Raw genomic sequence first — 14956 nt, 5'->3', positions numbered from 1 at the left:
ATGTACTGTCCCTGGAGAGATGTGTAATCAGACCTCACACTGCTGTGCTCTGTGCAGCCAGTGTTATGTATTGTCCCTGGAGAGATGTGTAATCAGACCTCACACTGCTGTGCTCTGTGCTCTCTGCAGCCAGTGTTATGTATTGTCCCTGGAGAGATGTGTAATCAGACCTCACACTGCTGTGCTCTGTGCTCTCTGCAGCCAGTGTTATGTATTGTCCCTGGAGAGATGTGTAATCAGACCTCACACTGCTGTGCTCTGTGCTCTCTGCAGCCAGTGTTATGTACTGTCCCTGGAGAGATGTGTAATCAGACCTCACACTGCTGTGCTCTGTGCTCTCTGCAGCCAGTGTTATGTATTGTCCCTGGAGAGATGTGTGATCAGACCTCACACTGCTGTGCTCTGTGCTCTCTGCAGCCACTGTTATGTATTGTCCCTGGAGAGATGTGTAATCAGACCTCACACTGCTGTGCTCTGTGCTCTCTGCAGCCACTGTTATGTATTGTCCCTGGAGAGATGTGTAGTCAGACCTCACACTGCTGTGCTCTGTGCTCTCTGCAGCCAGTGTTATGTATTGTCCCTGGAGAGATGTGTAATCAGACCTCACACTGCTGTGCTCTGTGCTCTCTGCAGCCAGTGTTATGTATTGTCCCTGGAGAGATGTGTAATCAGACCTCACACTGCTGTGCTCTGTGCTCTCTGTAGCCAGTGTTATGTATTGTCCCTGGAGAGATGTGTAATCAGACCTCACACTGCTGTGCTCTGTGCTCTCTGCAGCCAGTGTTATGCATTGCCCTTGAAGAGTTGTGTAATCAGACCATAGTGTATGTCAGTAACAGCGGGACTGTGAAATATATATTTATGGTTGTATATATTTAGGGTTGTAGCTTCTCCAACTGCACTGGAAGTTTGTCCTCACACCGCTGTGCTCTGTGCAACCAGTGTGATGTATTTTCCCTGGAAAGATGGGTAAGCATACCGTTGTTAGTAGAAGCAGTATTGTGAAATATGGATTTATATATTCTAGGATTGTAGCTTCTCCAAGTGCACTGGGGGTGTGACCTCACACTGCTGTGCTCTCTACATCCATTGTTCCTGGAAAGATGTGTAATATTACCATTGTGTATGATGTTAGTAGCAGCAGGACTGTGATTTATGGATTTATATTCCAGGATTTTAGCTCGTCCATGTGCAGCGGGGAGCATGTCCTCACACTGCTGCGCTCTCTACATCCAGTGTTATATACTGTCCCTGAAAAGATGTGTAATATTACCATTGTGTATGTTGTGAGTAGCAGTAGGACTGTGATTTATGGATTTATCTTCCAGAATTCTATCTCGTCCATGTGCACTGGGAGCTCGGCCTGACACTGCTGTGCTGTGCTCTCTACATCCCAAGTAAAGGTATTGTCCCTGGAGAGACGTGTCATTATACTGTTGTGTATGTTGTTAGTAGAAGCAGGACTGTGATCTATGGATTTATATTCCAGGAATGTAGCGCCTCCATGTGCACAGGGGGCCTTTCCTTACACTGCTGTGCTCTGGTCTCTGTGCATTAAACTGCTGCACTGTCCCACCCAAAAGCTGTAGCAGGTTTTTGGCTAAATACTACAGTAATCACAAATTTTGATCTTTTGCAGTTGCCATAATTTAACCAGTGTGTGCACCCCACAGGGTAACAATGATTCTGGATGTTATGTAACACAGCTTTCCTCTGTGCCAGCATCTCCTGTGCACTCCCTGCTGCTGACACTCACTTCTCCCCCTCCCCTCAGCATAGACTTCTATGTCAGATGAGATCTCTGTGGTTGGTAAGGGGGTGTTCCGGGGGGGGGGGCATCAATATCAGGGGCTACCTCAGGAGGGCCTTAAAGGGATTGTCCATATCAAGATGGAGAGTTCACAGGTGGACAAAGTGAAATGTTTTGAGATCCGAATTGCCCGAGTTTCTCCATAATCTTATGTGATGAGCACATAATAAGCGGAAACTTGATAAAAATGTTACATTTTTTTAAAAAAAATCATTTTTCTGCCTTTACAATAAGGACCCGTCCGTTACTAGGGAGATGAGATGGAGACGTTACAAACATCCAGAAGGTGGAGTTTTTTTTCAGAATTTTTTTTTTTAATCAAAAATGCAACATTATTGGCTTTTGGTGCAGATTTTGAGCCTTTATTCATTAAAGGGATATTTCTGACTCCCCAGTATTAGGGCCCCCATTGATCGGAAGGATGAGCGGTCGCTAGAGCAATGGAACCTCAAATCCTTCACTGGAAGTGTCGGAGGATGGAGAAAGCAGCAGGTGACCCTATGACCCCCTGGATGGGGTCAACTCTCGCAGTCACCGTCCCTTTAACGATCTAGAATGCATCGGTGCATATTTAAATGCAAATTTCTTACAGGGAGTCTACGAGCTCCCAATTCCCCACTTTGTGTAAGACATGTAGAACTTTCCGGATAAGCTCCCTCCCGATTTCCTACAATCTATGAGTTCCGAGGAAATTTAGTTTTGAGCTTCATGTAAATGATCTTTTTGGTGCACTGGGGGCGGGGCCATCGCCACTGGTGACCATTGTCTATACAACCAGCAGCGATTAAAAGCCCTTCTTAAAAAAAAAGGGAAATGTAGCCCCGCCCCCGATGCACCAAGACGCTCATTTGCAAAAAAATTAAGCGATTTTCTTCTATAATAACAGACGGCTTGGATACAGTAAAGTTACATAAGGAAAGATCATACAATGTCCTGGCAGCTTGTGAACAATCCTTAGAATTTTTTTTTAAATAAAAATATATTAAATATGCCGAATTTTCTGCATCTTATAGTCTGGAGGTCAGGAGGATCCAGAACTGCCAGACACCCCTGACCCCTGTCCAGGAGATTGGGTGGAGCGCTGACAAAGCATTTCACCTGATCAGAGAGAAGAGCCTCTGCACCGCTCCCTCCTGCATGCGCTGACTGCAGGACCTGAGAGGGGGGGTCAGAGGTCACTCATCACTGTAAGGTCCTGGAACCCATTCATGCTGCCAGGAGAAAAAGTTTTCTTAATACGGATAATATATATATTATAGCAGTGCTGTGCCCGTGTGTTGTACCAACAGGGAATTATTTGCCCTAAAATACATATTTTATCCTTTTTTTTTGATGATCTAGGGATCGTCGAAGAACAGAAAATTCAAGATTTTTCTTGCACCAAACAAAGTGATAATTTTAGTTGTTTTAAAAAAAAAAAAAAATTTAAATCTGAATTTAGAAATTCTACATCTCAATTCCAACAATAACACAAAAAACCCCATCGAAAAACATAAAAAACACAGATTCTTCAGTTTAATAATAAACTCCAGTGCCATTTATTTTATTCCGAAAAATCTCCAATATACGGCCCACAATTCAAAGTGTTCAAAGACAGAAACTCCATGATTTCTACAACGCGGTCATAGAAGAAGTGTGTGTGTGTGTATGTAGTGTGTGAGTGTGTGTGTGTATGTAGTGTGTGAGTGTGTGTGTGTATGTAGTGTGTGAGTGTGTGTGTGTATGTAGTGTGTGAGTGTGTGTGTGTATGTAGTGTGTGAGTGTGTGTGTGTATGTAGTGTGTGAGTGTGTGTGTGTATGTAGTGTGTGAGTGTGTGTGTGTATGTAGTGTGTGAGTGTGTGTGTGTATGTAGTGTGTGAGTGTGTGTGTGTATGTAGTGTGTGAGTGTGAGTGTGTATGTAGTGTGTGAGTGTGAGTGTGTATGTAGTGTGTGTGTGTATATGTAGTGTGTGTGTGTATATGTAGTGTGTGTGTGTATATGTAGTGTGTGTGTGTATATGTAGTGTGTGTGTGTATATGTAGTGTGTGTGTGTATATGTAGTGTGTGTGTGTGTGTATATGTAGTGTGTGTGTGTGTATATGTAGTGTGTGTGTGTGTATATATGTAGTGTGTGTGTGTGTATATATGTAGTGTGTGTGTGTATATGTAGTGTGTGTGTGTGTGTGTATGTAGTGTGTGTGTGTGTGTGTAGTGTGTGTAGGGTGTGTGAATAGTGTGTGTAGTGTGTGTAAAAATACACCCAATCCTCAACCGATGCGACAAGTCCTGCGGCCCGACCTTTCAGCCGTATTGGGCAACGTCTGGCGTTTCGGTCACATTCGGCTTCACAACCGGTTTATTTATATCGGCTCAATGTTAAAAATATCAAACCCCCCCCAATTGTCAACACGGAGCGGTCCGCCACTCGCCCGTGCGCTGTGTTCAGACCTGCGTTTGCTGACGGTTGTTGCATAACCCTCTGCAGGAAGAGGTAGATTTGACCTGTAAAGACAAGCGCCGTATAAAGCAGATGCTGCAGATCTACAGCTATGGAACCGCCGTCAGTTTAAAAAAATTTTTTTTTTTTTTACATTTTTTTTTTCTCAAGTTTTTCGAGCTCATACAGTCATGAAGGAAAATTTTCTCTCCTCCAAAAACGTGTCTCGAGACGAGAGAAAAAGAAAAAAAAAAAAAAAAAACGTAACAGACATTTGTACGTGTCACAATCTCATGATTTTTTTTTTATATATATTTTTTTTTTACATTTTTTTTTTTTTATATTCTCTGGAGATCCTCACAGATATTCATTAGACCTTACACCGCTCACCCCCTGTTTTCCCCTGTGACTTTGAAGGCTACTGTGACCCATTCAAAAAACAAAAAAACAAAAACAAAAAGTTGTGTACCAATAAATGTTAAGTCAGCCAAAAAAAAAAAAAAAAAAAAAAATTAAAAAAATTATAATCTGCCCTTATTTTACATCCCGAGTCTTCTTATGTCACACACAATACCAGACGTGGTTTGAGCGGAGGCCAAATGCACAATTTTTTTTTTTAGTTTTTCCTCCCCCGCTGCGGTCGCCAGGCGGCACTTACGAAATTCTTAAGATAATTATAACCGAAACGTGAAATGCGCGGCGCTGGTCTGGCCAGAGGAGAAGCGCTATAGTAAGGCTTGAGTGAGGAGTCGTACGCTTCCCTATGGCTCGCTGGTGGGAGACGCTTGATATTGCGCCACAAGGGGGCAGCAAAAAAAAAAAAAATTAAGAGTACAAAAATATTCACACATACATAACAATGTAGCAGAAGTCATGATCGTGGTTCATCGTGGTCTATACCGCGTGACGGTGCCGCCCACTTATCGTGGCCTCGTCTGGCTCATATCTAGCAGATTTTACCCCAAAACCTCCAGTACAGACCATGTTTTTAGGAAAAAAAAAAAAATAATAATAATAATAGTAAGTGGTGGGTGTCGGGTTGGAGGAAGCTGCTGACTTTATAGGAGAAGCTTGTGTTACGGAGGGGGAGGGAGGGCGCCCGGGGGGGTGTGTGCTTTGGCATGGGCTCTGGGCAGTTACATGATGCAGCACTTGTTTTTGTGGTTATGAGGGTCCTTGAATCGTAGTCTCTGCTTTGGCCGGTATTTCTCCAGGTATGTCAGCTGCTTGCTGTTGATGGCGCCTCGGCGCTTCCTGCAAGTGAAACACACGGCCGCTCAGTGACGTGCCACACAGCAGCGAGATCATGGAGGGCAGATTGGAAAAACAGCAGAAAAAAGGGGAGACAGGCTTGGTGGGGCGGCCCGAGGCGGGACAGGAGAGCAGGCGGGGCGGCCCGAGGCGGGACAGGAGAGCAGGCGGGGCGGCCCGAGGCGGGACAGGAGAGCAGGCGGGGCGGCCCGAGGCGGGACAGGAGAGCAGGCGGGGCGGCCCGAGGCGGGACAGGAGAGCAGGCGGGGCGGCCCGAGGCGGGACAGGAGAGCAGGCGGGGCGGCCCGAGGCGGGACAGGAGAGCAGGCGGGGCGGCCCGAGGCGGGACAGGAGAGCAGGCGGGGCGGCCCGAGGCGGGACAGGAGAGCAGGCGGGGCGGCCCGAGGCGGGACAGGAGAGCAGGCGGGGCGGCCCGAGGCGGGACAGGAGAGCAGGCGGGGCGGCCCGAGGCGGGACAGGAGAGCAGGCGAGGCGGGACAGGGAGCAGGCGAGGCGGGACAGGGAGCAGGCGAGGCGGGACAGGGAGCAGGCGAGGCGGGACAGGGAGCAGGCGAGGCGGGACAGGGAGCAGGCGAGGCGGGACAGGGAGCAGGCGAGGCGGCCCGAGGCGGGACAGGGAGCAGGCGAGGCGGCCCGAGGCGGGACAGGGAGCAGGCGAGGCGGCCCGAGGCGGGACAGGGAGCAGGCGAGGCGGCCCGAGGCGGGACAGGGAGCAGGCGAGGCGGCCCGAGGCGGGACAGGGAGCAGGCGAGGCGGCCCGAGGCGGGACAGGGAGCAGGCGAGGCGGCCCGAGGCGGGACAGGGAGCAGGCGAGGCGGCCCGAGGCGGGACAGGGAGCAGGCGAGGCGGCCCGAGGCGGGACAGGGAGCAGGCGAGGCGGCCCGAGGCGGGACAGGGAGCAGGCGAGGCGGCCCGAGGCGGGACAGGGAGCAGGCGAGGCGGCCCGAGGCGGGACAGGGAGCAGGCGAGGCGGCCCGAGGCGGGACAGGGAGCAGGCTAGGCGGCCCGAGGCGGGACAGGGAGCAGGCTAGGCGGGACAGGGAGCAGAGGAGCAGCCATGGGGTGGCCAGGGGGACATGGAAAAGGGGGAAGGGCAGGGTAGCCATGAGTAAGGGAGAGGAGAGATTGCAGTAAGGAGAGGGAGAGAAGCCACGGCAAGGTGAAGGTATAGAGAAAAATTAGGGAGGAGGAGCAGCAGGGCACAGGATGATGAGGAAGGGGGTGAAAGGCGAAGAAGAGTGAGGGATTAGAGAAAAGGCAGGGGAGAGAAAGTGAAAAGAAGAGGAGGCAAGACAGGGGAGGACATTGTAGAAGAGACGAGGCAGGGAAAGGTAAAAGGACACTTACTGTCGGATAAACTGAATGGCATCTTCATACTTCATCCCGCTCTCTATGAGTGCCAGGGCGACAAGGACGGGAGCCCTGATAAGACAGAAAGCACAGGTTATATTGTGTTACTATACACAGGTTATATAGTGTCCCCCTGTGTTACTATACACAGGTTATATAGTGTCCCCCTGTGTTACTACACACAGGTTATATAGTGGCCCCTGTGTTACTATACACAGGTTATATAGTGGCCCCTGTGTTACTATACACAGGTTATATAGTGTCCCCCTGTGTTACTACACACAGGTTATATAGTGGCCCCTGTGTTACTATACACAGGTTATATAGTGGCCCCTGTGTTACTATACACAGGTTATATAGTGGCCCCTGTGTTACTATACACAGGTTATATAGTGTTACTATACACAGGTTATATAGTGTTACTATACACAGGTTATATTGTGTTACTATACACAGGTTATATTGTGTTACTATACACAGGTTATATTGTGTTACTATACACAGGTTATATTGTGTTACTATACACAGGTTATATAGTGTCCCCCTGTGTTACTATACACAGGTTATATTGTGTTACTATACACAGGTTATATAGTGTCCCCCTGTGTTACTATACACAGGTTATATTGTGTTACTATACACAGGTTATATAGTGGCCCCTGTGTTACTATACACAGGTTATATTGTGTTACTATACACAGGTTATATAGTGGCCCCTGTGTTACTATACACAGGTTATATTGTGTTACTATACACAGGTTATATAGTGTCCCCCTGTGTTACTATACACAGGTTATATTGTGTTACTATACACAGGTTATATAGTGGCCCCTGTGTTACTATACACAGGTTATATAGTGTTACTATACACAGGGTATATAGTGTTACTATACACAGGGTATATTGTGTTACTATACACAGGGTATATTGTGTTACTATACACAGGTTATATAGTGTCCCCCTGGGTTACTATACACGGGTTATATAGTGGCCCCTGTGTTACTATACACAGTCTCCTCCCTGATAACACATGCATACAGTGTATAGGAGAAGCAGCGCCCGACACCCGATGTGACTCTTGGCTGTACATTCTCCAGTGAGATGAGTTTCGGATGAAACGCCCTGAGATCTCGGCGGGGCTCCTCGTGACCTCGTGTTCTCTAGTCTGGTCCAATGCAATTCCCAGATGTTCTGGCAGCGAGCCCGAGCTCTGCAGTTATATCCTCCGCCAAATAAAGCGCCACACCCCAAAGGAGAATCCCCCCTCCACAGCCCCAGACATGAAAAATGGACCCCAAAGGGAACATTTATCATCCTCTCATAGTGGGCTCCGGTACAGCGTGCTGCTGACTAGCGCCTGGATACCGGAGCATGTGGGTCAGTAGATGAGCCCTTCTCCGGGCCGGACTCCACATCACACAGTATTCTCTCACATCCTACAGGCCGAGGATGGAAAAGATCGGATTCAAGGAAGGGGGGAGGTCAGATGGGAGACACACGACGACTTCCTCTAGACTAAAGTTATCTTCTTTTTACGGATTTCCACCCCAAATTTACAGACGGACGGAATTTGGAGGAAAGGTCAAAAGTTTAGAAGTTATCGCATCCCTGAGCGATATTCAGCCTCTCACCTTCCCAGTCCGGCCACGCAGTGAACGGCCACGCAGCAGCCGGGGTCTTCACAGAACTTTGCCTTCAGCAAGTTGAGCCAATCATCTACGATCTTACTGGGAGGTGGTGCGCCATCGTCAAAAGGCCAGTCCTGCAGAACAAGAAAGAAGGTCAATTTAGGACAGCGGGTCACCGGGGGAAGGCAGGCGGTCGTGCCCGATGGTCACTGGCGGAGACGGACAGAAAGTTTTCTAAAAGTGCACAGCAAAAAATACACATTAAGTAAAAACCATCCATCATGAATCCTTATGTTACACCCCATGAGGGTGCAGGAGGGAGGACCCAATATGAAGAACCTCCGCACGTATGTATAGCAGAATCCCATCACGGATCTTGTGTCCCCACCTGCAGGGGGCGCAGCGATAGGTTGTATGTGGCTAGAGGCAGGGATAATGCCCCCTCTGTGCCGCTCCGGAGCTGCCGGCTCTCTCATTAGAGCGACAAATATAGCCGGGATATGAGCGGCCGTGGCGAGGTCTGCTATTTATAGCCCCCTGTAAACACATGAGCAGCGGAGGAAGAGATAAAGGCGTTTTATGTAGATTCCTATTATTTCTACCCGGCCGCGTCCAGATCTTCATGTTCTAGGACAGTCTCTCGCTTCACAGGATTAGACGAGCGGCGGAGGCCGAAACCCAACAAAGGATCATAGAACGGAGCCGCTCGTCTCTTCCTAGAATTCTTGTATACTGAAGGGCAACAGACTGGAAAATCGCCCATCAGCACACACAGGCTGGCACTGCCAAGTCTGCCATCCAGGAATCACTGCAGAGCCTGGTACTGATAAATCACGCTGCGCCCCAAAGCCTGGCCGGGCTCTAATACAAAGGACTGGCATTAGGGCATCGCAGTCATTACGCTCCATCACTCACCCAGCTTTTCTACAGTCCTAAAAGGCTAATCCACCAAAGAAACAGAAACGGGATCAGAGTGGGGGAGCTGGTAACAAGGGCAAAGAGCGCGGCACTGTCAAAGGGACCTGGGGGCAAAGAGCGCGGCACTGGCAAAGGGACCTGGGGGCAAAGAGCACGGCACTGGCAAAGGAACCTGAGGGCAAAGACTGCGGCACTGGTAAAGGGACCAGGGGGCAAAGAGCACGGTACTGGCAAAGGGACCTGAGGGCAAAGACTGCGGCACTGGCAAGGGGATCCAGTTACAATCCCATTGCAGGGTAGGCAAATAAGTGTTCAGTAAAAAAAAGGTATCTGGAGGGCCAGGGCCTTCTGTCCTAGGGTGCCAAAAACAAGCTAGGCACTGACCAGAGGACCTAGCGGGACAAAGACTTCTTATTTGGGATCTCCACCCTAGCTACAGAGGTGTCTTATTTGGTGATCCCTCAGGCACTGGAATGTTTCATTCCTGCAATTGATATATAAAAATCTATTCCATAATGGTACGGAGGTCTCTTGTATCTTGACCAGAGAAACAATGTAACGCTTCCTCTATTCCACCTCTTACAATTAGCGCTGGTGAATGGAAGGCAAGTGACTTGTGTAATACAGGAGAGATACAGAGAAATTCTATAAAGAAATAGCAAGAAATCAGCACACACAAAAACCTCCTCAGAGGAGACACCGATATAGCAAATCACTTTAGGATAAGTGTTCCTATAGGAACGTATATCTTACCATGACGGTGATGCCATCTTTCTCCAGAGGAGTCTTATCGTAAGTTACTTCACACACTCTCACCACTGTAGTAGCCCCGTACTTTTTCAGATCCTAAGTGGCACACAAATAAGAAATAAGACAGTAATAAGTCACAGATCCACAGGTTTCAGAATAGTGAGTGCAGCTCTGGAGTATAATACAGGATGGAACTCAGGATCAGTACAGGATAAGTAATGTCATGTATGTACACACAGTGACTGCACCAGCAGCAGAATAGTGAGTGCAGCTCTGGGGTATAATACAGGATGTAACTCAGGATCAGTACAGGATAAGTAATGTCATGTATGTACACACAGTGACTGCACCAGCAGCAGAATAGTGAGTGCAGCTCTGCAGTATAATACAGGATGTAACTCCGGATCAGTACAGCATAAGTAATGTCATGTATGTACACAGTGACTGCACCAGCAGCAGAATAGTGAGTGCAGCTCTGGGGTATAATACAGGATGTAACTCCGGATCAGTACAGGATAAGTAATGTCATGTATGTACACAGTGACTGCACCAGCAGCAGAATAGTGAGTGCAGCTCTGGAGTATAATACAGGATGTAACTCAGGATCAGTACAGGATAAGTAATGCCATGTATGTACACAGTGACTGCACCAGCAGCAGAATAGTGAGTGCAGCTCTGGAGTATAATACAGGATGTAACTCAGGATCAGTACAGGATAAGTAATGTCATGTATGTACACAGTGACTGCACCAGCAGCATAATAGTCAGTGCAGCTCTGGAGTATAATACAGGATGTAACTCAGGATCAGTACAGGATAAGTAATGTCATGTATGTACACAGTGACTGCACCAGCAGCAGAATAGTGAGTGCAGCTCTGGGGTATAATACAGGATGTAACTCAGGATCAGTACAGGATAAGTAATGTCATGTATGTACACAGTGACTGCACCAGCAGCAGAATAGTGAGTGCAGCTCTGGGGTATAATACAGGATGTAACTCAGGATCAGTACAGGATAAGTAATGTCATGTATGTACACAGTGACTGCACCAGCAGCAGAATAGTGAGTGCAGCTCTGGAGTATAATACAGGATGTAACTCAGGATCAGTACAGGATAAGTAATGTCATGTATGTACACAGTGACTGCACCAGCAGCAGAATAGTGAGTGCAGCTCTGGGGGGAAAAAGGATAATTACAATATAAATGACAATCTTATATCGGCCCAAGTGTAGAATAGCTCCAGACATTTATACACTATATGACATACGGATAATAAGAATACAATTTGCATGTATACAGACAAGGACAACCATGCAAATTGCTGTTTTTAGCTTGCAGGACATTGCCTGTGCTCTTTGCGGTCGGCACTAGGTGTTTGTATCCCGAGTACATGTGGTGGCAGGGATGCACATTTTGGTTTGTATCCCTGGAGTTCGTATATGACCGGTTTCCCTGTGTGACCCCTCAGTTTCCAGGTCATCCATTAGCCTGTCTGGCAGCACGGGGGTTAATATAAAGCGTAAAACCCGGTGAGATTAATAGCATAAAGTCCAGCCGGGGCCGGATGATAATTTCGGACTCTTTATTATTGCTCTCCAAATCCTAATTTATTTTTAGCCCTCATCAGTTTAGGTTCCCAAACATGCAATAAAGGCGAGCGCTGTGCTTGGAAGCGTCCGCCCTCTGGTAAACGCCGCTCGGGGAGTTCACATGATGGCGGTTTACGCCGGCTCCACAAAAATAGCTCATTGCTGCCGCTGCCAAGTCCCCGGCTGTACACATGGTGACAAGCGCTGGAGGAGCCGCATAAACAAGAGACCTCACAGGAGCCTCACACAGCCCTTATCTACCTGTGCACAGCTATCAGGACTGACGCTCTAGTCACAGCCAGAGCTGCAGCCATCAATCCCTTACATTATATTCCATGAAAGGTGGACTAATTGTTCCATATCCAAACTAAGCGCCCCCTAGTGACCTCCAGATATGGTCCCCTAACACTCCGGTACTGCTGTACCCGATCCCTGCTGGGGGTCTCCCATTAGCACAGGAGGTGCTCAGCCAATCAATGACAGGGCGGGTCACCACTTCAACCAGAGATTGGCTCAACAGTGCCCGTTTTAATAAAATTGTTTCAGATTAAATCAAATCAAAAGACGAGGGGGCACTGTCTCCGTCTGGACCAAACAAGGCTTAAACACCAGCGATGACGGAGCTTTTTTACTAATCTGTAGAATCAGGCCCCTGCTGAGCTCAGGCGCTGGTCACAGCAGGGACAGCAGAGAGCTCGGGCGCTGGTCACAGCAGGGACAGCAGAGAGCTCGGGCGCTGGTCACAGCAGGGACAGCAGAGAGCTCGGGCGCTGGTCACAGCAGGGACAGCAGAGAGCTCGGGCGCTGGTCACAGCAGGGACAGCAGAGAGCTCGGGCGCTGGTCACAGCAGGGACAGCAGAGAGCTCGGGCGCTGGTCACAGCAGGGACAGCAGAGAGCTCGGGCGCTGGTCACAGCAGGGACAGCAGAGAGCTCGGGCGCTGGTCACAGCAGGGACAGCAGAGAGCTCGGGCGCTGGTCACAGCAGGGACAGCAGAGAGCTCGGGCGCTGGTCACAGCAGGGACAGCAGAGAGCTCGGGCGCTGGTCACAGCAGGGACAGCAGAGAGCTCGGGCGCTGGTCACAGCAGCGACAGCAGAGAGCTCGGGCGCTGGTCACAGCAGCGACAGCAGAGAGCTCGGGCGCTGGTCACAGCAGCGACAGCAGAGAGCTCGGGCGCTGGTCACAGCAGCGACAGCAGAGAGCTCGGGCGCTGGTCACAGCAGCGACAGCAGAGAGCTCGGGCGCTGGTCACAGCAGCGACAGCAGAGAGCTCGGGCGCTGGTCACAGCAGCGACAGCAGAGAGCTCGGGCGCTGGTCACAGCAGCGACAGCAGAGAGCTCGGGCGCTGGTCACAGCAGCGACAGCAGAGAGCTCGGGCGCTGGTCACAGCAGCGACAGCAGAGAGCTCGGGCGCTGGTCACAGCAGCGACAGCAGAGAGCTCGGGCGCTGGTCACAGCAGCGACAGCAGAGAGCTCGGGCGCTGGTCACAGCAGCGACAGCAGAGAGCTCGGGCGCTGGTCACAGCAGCGACAGCAGAGAGCTCGGGCGCTGGTCACAGCAGCGACAGCAGAGAGCTCGGGCGCTGGTCACAGCAGCGACAGCAGAGAGCTCGGGCGCTGGTCACAGCAGCGACAGCAGAGAGCTCGGGCGCTGGTCACAGCAGCGACAGGAGAGAGCTCGGGCGCTGGTCACAGCAGGGACAGCAGAGAGCTCGGGCGCTGGTCACAGCAGGGACAGCAGAGAGCTCGGGCGCTGGTCACAGCAGCGACAGCAGAGAGCTCAGGCGCTGGTCACAGCAGGGACAGCAGAGAGCTCAGGCGCTGGTCACAGCAGGGACAGCAGAGAGCTCAGGCTCTGCTCATAGCAGGGACAGCAGAGAGCTCAGGCGCTGTTCACAGCAGGGACAGCAGAGAGCTCAGGCGCTGGTCACAGCAGGGACAGCAGAGAGCTCGGGCGCTGGTCACAGCAGGGACAGCAGAGAGCTCGGGCGCTGGTCACCGCAGGGACAGCAGAGAGCTCGGGCGCTGGTCACCGCAGGGACAGCAGAGAGCTCGGGCGCTGGTCACAGCAGGGACAGCAGAGAGCTCTGGCGCTGGTCACAGCAGGGACAGCAGAGAGCTCAGGCGCTGGTCACAGCAGGGACAGCAGAGAGCTCAGGCGCTGGTCACAGCAGGGACAGCAGAGAGCTCAGGCGCTGGTCACAGCAGGGACAGCAGAGAGCTCAGGCGCTGGTCACAGCAGGGACAGCAGAGAGCTCTGGCGCTGGTCACAGCAGGGACAGCAGAGAGCTCTGGCGCTGGTCAAAGCAGGGACAGCAGAGAGCTCTGGCGCTGGTCAAAGCAGGGACAGCAGAGAGCTCAGGCGCTGGTCACAGCAGGGACAGCAGAGAGCTCAGGCGCTGGTCACAGCAGGGACAGCAGAGAGCTCAGGCGCTGGTCACAGCAGGGACAGCAGAGAGCTCAGGCGCTGGTCACAGCAGGGACAGCAGAGAGCTCAGGCTCTGGTCACAGCAGGGACAGCAGAGAGCTCAGGCGCTGGTCACAGCAGGGACAGCAGAGAGCTCAGGCGCTGGTCACAGCAGGGACAGCAGAGAGCTCAGGCGCTGGTCACAGCAGGGACAGCAGAGAGCTCAGGCGCTGGTCACAGCAGGGACAGCAGAGAGCTCGGGCGCTGGTCACAGCAGGGACAGCAGAGAGCTCGGGCGCTGGTCACAGCAGGGACAGCAGAGAGCTCGGGCGCTGGTCACAGCAGGGACAGCAGAGAGCTCGGGCGCTGGTCACAGCAGGGACAGCAGAGAGCTCGGGCGCTGGTCACAGCAGCGACAGCAGAGAGCTCGGGCGCTGGTCACAGCAGCGACAGCAGAGAGCTCGGGCGCTGGTCACAGCAGCGACAGCAGAGAGCTCGGGCGCTGGTCACAGCAGCGACAGCAGAGAGCTCGGGCGCTGGTCACAGCAGCGACAGCAGAGAGCTCGGGCGCTGGTCACAGCAGCGACAGCAGAGAGCTCGGGCGCTGGTCACAGCAGCGACAGCAGAGAGCTCGGGCGCTGGTCACAGCAGCGACAGCAGAGAGCTCGGGCGCTGGTCACAGCAGCGACAGCAGAGAGCTCGGGCGCTGGTCACAGCAGCGACAGCAGAGAGCTCGGGCGCTGGTCACAGCAGCGACAGCAGAGAGCTCGGGCGCTGGTCACAGCAGCGACAGCAGAGAGCTCGGGCGC

The 14956-nt window shown here is 51.3% G+C and overlaps 1 protein-coding gene across 3 annotated transcripts in view; it reads right to left on the bottom strand.

The window, feature by feature from the left end:
• Positions 1-3324: 3324 nt before the first annotated feature.
• Positions 3325-14956, bottom strand: part of PTP4A3 (protein tyrosine phosphatase 4A3) — a 61557-nt gene continuing 49925 nt past the window's right edge. For all 3 annotated transcript variants that reach the window (XM_072151093.1, XM_072151094.1, XM_072151096.1), the window contains 4 exons: positions 10150-10242; positions 8482-8612; positions 6848-6922; positions 3325-5482 (listed from right to left, as the gene is read on the bottom strand). In XM_072151093.1, coding sequence (XP_072007194.1) covers positions 5365-5482; positions 6848-6922; positions 8482-8612; positions 10150-10242 — 417 coding nt within the window. In that variant the 3' untranslated portion in view covers positions 3325-5364. The remainder of the gene's footprint in view (positions 5483-6847; positions 6923-8481; positions 8613-10149; positions 10243-14956) is intronic.

This window comes from Engystomops pustulosus, chromosome 5 (assembly GCF_040894005.1).
Source record: "Engystomops pustulosus chromosome 5, aEngPut4.maternal, whole genome shotgun sequence".
Taxonomy (NCBI): domain Eukaryota; kingdom Metazoa; phylum Chordata; class Amphibia; order Anura; family Leptodactylidae; genus Engystomops; species Engystomops pustulosus.
This window is presented reverse-complemented; position numbering and strand designations above follow the sequence as displayed.